General features: G+C 45.2%; 1 protein-coding gene across 5 annotated transcripts in view; it reads right to left on the reverse strand.

Annotated features, from left to right (window-relative positions):
- Positions 1–5,072, reverse strand: part of ATL2 (atlastin GTPase 2) — a 59,532-nt gene extending 54,460 nt beyond the window's left edge. For 4 of the 5 annotated variants that reach the window (XM_036070377.2, XM_078056200.1, XM_078056201.1 and 1 more), the window contains exon 1: positions 4,939–5,072. In XM_036070377.2, the coding sequence (XP_035926270.2) occupies positions 4,939–5,056 (118 nt within the window). In that variant the 5' untranslated portion in view covers positions 5,057–5,072. Of the gene's footprint in view, positions 1–4,382; positions 4,510–4,938 lie in introns of those variants that run through there. The other variant, XM_078056202.1, reaches the window with a different exon arrangement.
- Positions 5,073–7,297: the final 2,225 nt, after the last annotated feature.

Below are 7,297 nucleotides of genomic sequence, written 5' to 3' on the forward strand. Positions count from 1 at the left end.
CATTCCCACTATTGTTTGTTTCCCACAACAGTCCTATTATGCGATTACTATCACTGCTGTGTGTGAGGGGTTTCAAGGCTCAGAGAGTTAAGTCAGCTTTTGATTCCTTTCCTCATTCTTTTCCACTGCATTATCTTACTTCTATATAATTAAAAAAACATTGCCCCCACAATCAGAGCATTATGCAATAAAAGGAGGAAATGTACTATAGACCCTTGATATGCATCCTTCATAAATTACACAGCTCACAAGTTATTAGTTACTGGTTATTTTGACTCTAGTCATAGAAATATAATTTGTATGAATAATTTTCATTAAGCTGGTACATTACCAAGGAATCCCCTAAATCCTACTTGTACTGGCCGGAAAACTAAACCCCAAATCAGTCAAAAGTGCATACTATCTCCTTGGGAAAACAAAGTACATATATGTTAGTCTTTCATGACTTAACAGTTGCTTCTAATAGATTACCATCTGCCCATAAAACCAACTACCTACAGCTATCTGTCCCACAGTAGATAGTGAGGGTGGTTACTTAAGTACACATTTTACAAAAATCTACCTAAGTTTAGCAAATATGTGTACACCTAAACACACAGAGATATGATTACCAATAACTTGGAAAATCATTTGTAAAACAGTTATCTTGGCTTTACACTTATTTCATACTTCTTAATGTCCTTAACAAGCAAAATTGTTCTACTTCATGAATTCTACTTCTTTCTACATCTACCTTCTCCCTTCTTACTTTAAAATTTCCCACTCCACTTAGTGACTTGCTCTATCTTTACTTATTAACCGCCCCAATTTCTCATTAGTATGACTTCAGACATCATTCATTCAACAGTTTTACCGAGGTATTTCTAATTGTGTATGTGATAATTTTCAATGAAGAAAGGCTCCTACTCTCCTCCAAGTCCACAGCACTAAGACTGTCTCTGAGTAGTTTCCTTGACTGTAGACAAGTTAAAATCACTCCCTCCAATGGGATTCCCTCAAAGGAAGATTTTAAGGGGGGCAAAAAAAAAAAAAGCAAGATGTTTAAAGCGCTTTATAAAATATCAAGGATTATGCTATTGCCATCATTATTTTCAGGATAGTGGGGGGTTTTTTTGGCTGTTCATTTTTAAAGCTATAGAGAAAGCACTCAACCATTCTTTCTATAGGAGGGGTGGTGAGTGAAGGAAAGAATGTTAGGGTTCGAAGCCATATGGCCAAGAAACAATTCTTGAGACATCTTTGGTGCAAAAAGGTGATTTTATTAAAGCACAGGGACAGGACCCATGGTTTATTAAAGCACAGGGTCAGGACCCATGGGCAGAAAGAGTTGCACTGGGGTCACAAGGAGTAGCCCATTACATACTTTCAAGTTGGGAGGGGTTAGAGATAGCGTAAGTCTCTAAGGAATTTTGGAAGCAAGGCTTCCAGGACCTTGCGGGGGCTAGCTATTGTTAGGAAAAGATCATTTATTACTGTCTAATAACCGGAGTCATGAGACCCTTCAGATGTATATCGGTGGTCCATATGCTTGGGGGATGATTGCCAACAAGTATCTTGGGGGTTTAGAGATAAAGGAAATTTCTAAAAGAATTTTTACATGTTAAAGTAGACTTACAGGATCCTGAGGGTCAGGCTAAGATAGCCTTTTGCCCTCAGCAAAGTATTAACACTGAGGCAGTTGAGTCCCTAGAGGAATGTCACGCGACCTGTTTCAAGGACTTGTCAACGAGCTGTAGGCAGTAAGGAAATTTAATTTCTCTTCTGTCTCTGTTTCCCACCTCAGGAACAGTAAAGGAGAGGAAGAAACTTACATGAGTAATGAACTCATTGGGGGATTAAGTTCAGTGACTCAATATTCACATCTATCGTCCTTAATAACACACCTGGATTTTAAAACACTAAAATGGTCATACAATCAGAATACCATTACACTTTAAAAAAAAAAAAAAAGGCTATTTCCCTGCAGCCACCCCAGAAAAAAAACTTCCCTCTGTAAAGCAGTAAATCACCATTACAAAAAAGTTTTAACTTCCAATCCCATTCCTTACATTTGTCTCTTAACCTTGAGAGCCTGCCAAGAAGCTCTGCTTACAATTGTGCGTCAAATAGGTCTTCCAATTGAGCATAAACAGATTTTTAAAATGCAACCACGAACTGAACGGACCACTTTACGTATTCAGAGAGGAGCCACCCATCACCACAAAGGAAATACCAGTGTAAAAATCAGCAATTCGGAGGTTGCAGTATTTAGTATAGCTCATGATCAACCTTGTGCAACCACTACCAACAGAGTGTGTTGTCATGCATCAAAAAAACCAAAACAATTTTATTCTCTAATGAGTATCAATAAAAGAAGTGATGGAAACATCAAAAAAACCAATACAATTTTATTCTCTAATGAGTATCAATAAAAGAAGTGATGGAAACCACAAAAAAAAAAACGCATCTTGCTAAAGAGTCTCGAAATTGTAAAAATATGCCTTGAACTACAGCATGGAACGAGGTGACAGTCTTCCAGGTACTCTTTAACAACTGCTTAATATCAGACAGATGGAAAAAGCACAATTTTGGAAAAGGTCTAACAATTTCAAGAAAGTTACTTTCATCTGTGAATATTTAAAAACTTTACCCTAAAGTTAAAACACACTGGCAAACTAAAATCGAATCCCAAAATAGGTGCGCTCAACTTAAAGCCAGAATCTCATTTTAACTCACGGTTTATTTTCCCTGCAATAAATACCTCTTTTACTGTATGTAAGACAGCTCTTTCTTCCCCAAATAAAGAATTTCCAAGAGATTTAATCATCCTACAAAGCCATTAAAATACAAGAGTACATAAGTGCTTTACAAAGATCCTACATTCCTAAAGTGCGTAAGGATTTCTCTTAAGAGACACAAAGCACCTTCCTTAGACTAAACTACTAGAGTGGCACCTGACTCACCCCAACTCAATTCAAGTTTACTTATCCAGAAAGCAGAGGGAGACAGAGAGTTCCTTATACACTGTCAAAAATAGCCGAGTCCCTACTCACTCACAGCCTGTTGGCTCTGACTTTAAACACAAATCTTAAGAAGTTTTATTTGGATTTTAATGTCATATTGAGTGACTACAGAGCAAATGAAAAGGTTTCAGGCAGTCATTTGATAGGTATGGTTATCAAGGGAAGGGATACCTCCAAGAGTGGGGGGGGAAACACACAAAAACCTGTGAGTAGCAGAATGTTTAATAAATGGCGAGCCCTATGTATCAACTCTTAAGAATCACATCTCAATGTACCACAAAATAAAAACGATGTTCATAACCATGACTAAGTCATAAAGTTATGCTTCTCCTAGTAAGGCAAGTACATAAATCACTTTGAAAATACATCTAAAACAGTTACCTTAAAATATATATAAATAAATAAGTGCAAGAGCGAACACACAACATACACACCCGTAGGGTCCAAAAGATCTAAATCAATCCATCAGCATTCCAAAACTAATTACTTGAGAATTCCAACCAGAAGAGATCTAAGGCAAAACCTCGGGCGGGGGGGGGGGGGGAGGTATTTTTCTATGTAAACAGTTCTGTCAAGTGCTTTTGTTGGCAGGCAATAATAAAATAAGCTTTATTTCCTGTTCTTTCTCCCGTATCAAAACTCTAGTTTGTCATTACCTCTGACATATGTTCAGCACATCCAAAGGTTACTATGAATGATGCAATATATTTCACGTAAACTTTTCTATTGAAGTTAGTCTTCACGGATAACACCTTATCAAAATGTTTTACATTTCATCTTACAAAACCTTTATCAGACTGTGGAAAGAGAGGAATCTGAAGAACACAAGTTCACATTTAGTGTAGTTTATAAACTCTTATGTATGCCATGGCCGTACTTACCTAACCGTAAGCTTTTACTATTTATAAGCCTTTGAAAAACTTTATGCCTTTAAGTACTATCAAAATTCTCAATCAGGATTTCATGCGTTCAATTCACACCAGAGCGAAAGATCAAATGCTGAACTCCTAAAAATAGGGGTGCTATGAGAGGGACACACAACACTCCGCTGCCAAAGCGAACGCGTCTTGGAGGGGGCAGGGGCGCTCCTTGTACACGTACAGTAGCAGCTCACATTCAGCAAAACCCGGGAGCGAAGGATCAGGTGACTTCACACCGCAGACACTTCAGTCTGATCGGGCCTTACTATGCCGTCTGAGTGACTAGTAAACTGCTCACAAGCCTAGTTTAACAACTAAATCTGGACTTGCATCCTAGCCACGCGCAACCCGCGCCAATGGGTTCGGGGGCCGAGGAGCCCCAGAACGCGAGCCCCGGGGCACAGCCCTGGCCTGCGGACTGCGGTTCCCTCCTGGAAGGGTGTCTGGAGAGCTTTCCGACCTGGCAGCGAGGTGTCTGCTCCCCCCGCGCGCTCCGCGTCCTACTCCTCCGTGGGGGCCCATAAAGCTCTGGCCACCCCTACCTCCCTTTCTGATAGAGGAACAGAGAGCAGAGTGCCCGCCAGGAGACAGATCGCCCTGCCGCGTCCGGAACTCTCCTGCACCTAGCCGCGGCGTCACCGACCTCCCCGCGCCCCAGGTCTGCGACCCCAGCTCAAGGCCGCCCCCTCAGGTCGGGGCGGACGCGGCGGCAGCCACGCGGAGGCAGCCACGCGGCGGGCGGGCAGGGGGCCGGGCCGGGCGCAGACGCGCTCGCCGCCCGTTCACCCGACAGCAGCGGGAGCCGCGGCCCCAGGGCCGCCCTTTCAGGCCGCGCGCCGCGGAAGCTCGGCACGCTGCGGGGGCTAGGCCCGGCGGCCGTCAGACGCGGCGGCAGGAGGAGAGCTGAACCAGCCGCGGACGACGACCCCGCCGCCTGCGGCCGGTGCCCGCGGGTCCGAGCGGCCCGCGCCCTCTCCGCACCCGGGCCCTGCGGCCTCCGCTCCCCCGGCGCGTACCTAGGAAGGTCGTGGACGAGACGTGGTTAACCCCGGTGCTTGGGTCGCTAGTCCCCCGCCGGCGCCGCAGCCCCTGGTGCGGGTGCAGCCTCCGCGCTGCCTCGTCCCCCTCCGCCATCTTGTACCGATTTAAAATTAACTCCCCACTGACGTCAAACGCCGCCGCCGCTTTATCAACCTCCCGGGAGCCGGCGGGGCGCCCGTGGGTCCTAGCGCCGCCAGTAGCCAGCGCCTCCTTGTCCTCCCCACGCTCTCCCCCGTCCCGCCCATCGGCGCCCTCGCTCCGCCTCCGCTCTGCCAACCTCCCTGCCTGCCTGCCTGCCCGCCAGTCGCTAGGTTTTCCTGGCCTTCCACTTCTAGAAGGGATTGGGCGGCGCCCCCACCGCGATCGCCTCGCACCGCACCGCTCTGAGCTCAGTACCACACCCCCTTAGCGCTGAGCCGGTCCGTGTAAACGCAGAAGGGATCTCCAGAGAACCAAGTCCCTCCTTCCCAGTTCAGTAACCCAATTCTTTTTACTGCTCTTCTTCATAATCGTTAACTCGTGCCCTGCACTTGAGGTTGCTTTCACACGCCTTTCTCTTTTTTATCCCCCACCTTCTCCCCCATAGCTATTTTCCTCCTCCCTGTCTGCCCCCCTCCCAAGCTTTTCCTTTTGATCTTTCCTCGTCCAAGTCTCTAATGTTGCTTCCCCTCCGGAGACCATCCTATGGTTTATTTGCAATAGTTCCCGTCTGCTTATGAGACCCTCCACCTATCTTCCTGTCTGTGCATACCGTTTCCTGCTCCTAGTACCTGCAGGGACAAGCCAGAAAGCACTGTCATCAGAAAATGAATTGTAGCAGGTCCTTTACCAACTATGATGAACCTTCTTGTGAGAATCCAGTGATATCCTGTAGAAAGTTCAGGTCACTTTTTAAAATAAATACCAGCCTGTGGAACTTCTGTGAAACACGATCTCTTTTCTTTTGGATTTTTTACCATATCACGAAAGCATTAAAAACTCCTTTTCTTGGTAGAGATAGGTGTCCAGGTGTCCAGATTGCTGTCTTGTCCAGGTCTTCTCACAAGTCTAAAAATCATGGCTTTTCATCCTGCATAATCTCTAGAAAAGCACTGGTGTCCTGGAAACTTGCACAGTGCCATTTTACCTGGGTTTTCATTGGCCTGTCGATTTATTCATCTGTTTTCTGTCTTTATGGAAAGGGATTTGGAGCTCCTCCTGGACTTCCTACTCTCTGCATCCTGGTTCAGTGCCCCTAAACTCCCAGCCATGAGCCTGGCTTGATAATGGATTTTCTTTCATAATCTCCCTATGCGGCATCTATTTAATGTTGCCCACAATCTGCTTTATGCAAGGTATCATCTTGGGCATGAAAGAAGATGCAAAAATGAGTATTTTTGCAATAGCCTTAGAGTTAGCAGTTAACTTAGTACTCAGTGCACCCCATCACGGACCCCCAGGGACCTAAGGCTACACCCCTCCTAGTCTATTGACCTAACTGCTTTCCTTTTCACTATTAGACACTAGGCTGCTGCTACAGTGCCCTGAGCAGGTCCACACAACTCCTGACTTTAAGGAGTGTAGAGAAGCCAAATGGAAGTATAGTCAAGAGATTGAGCATTGTCCCACAGTTGCCCCAAATCTGTGCATGTTGGAAAGTCCTTTCTTCATTTTCCCCAGTCGGCTACCCCTCTTCAGGTTCTAATCCCAGTGAAACCTCAGTGTCACTTCAGACTTCTCTCTCCTCTCTCCTCCCCTCTGCACCAAACAAGTCTGTGTGAAGTTGGTTCTGACTTCTAAATCTCTGTCCAGGTCACCTCCTCTCCATCCCCTCAGTCTCCCTCTTGATTCAGCACCATCATTTCCCACTACCCTGAGGTAACGTTGCTGTGGGCCCTTCTCCTGGGGGTCCTCCACCCAGCCACTGGCTTAAGTTTTCTTCAATGCAGATCGGTTGATGTGATTTCTCTGCTCAGGATAAAGTCCAAACTCTTCAGAATAGTTGACAAGGCCTTTCATGATTTGGGTCCTACCTGTGTATTGAGCTTCATTTTTCACTACTCTGTCACTGATTCCTCATTTTTTTTTTCATTTAACAAATGAATTTTGACACTGTTGTGTGTGCTGAATAACAAATAATGAACATGACAGACAAAACTGGTTTACTTAGCTGTTTGTTTTTTCTTTCTACAGCCCACACAGACCCCTCCAGCACAAGAAAGTGAGTTTCAAGGGCTCAAAGATCTATCTTACTCAGGGGTAACTGGCTGGCTCAGTGGTAGAGCATGTGACTCTTGAGCTTGGGGTCTTGAGTTCAAGCCCCACGTGGAGTGTGGAGATTACTTTAAAAAAATT

This window comes from Halichoerus grypus, chromosome 10, assembly GCF_964656455.1.
Source record: "Halichoerus grypus chromosome 10, mHalGry1.hap1.1, whole genome shotgun sequence".
Lineage (NCBI taxonomy): Eukaryota > Metazoa > Chordata > Mammalia > Carnivora > Phocidae > Halichoerus > Halichoerus grypus.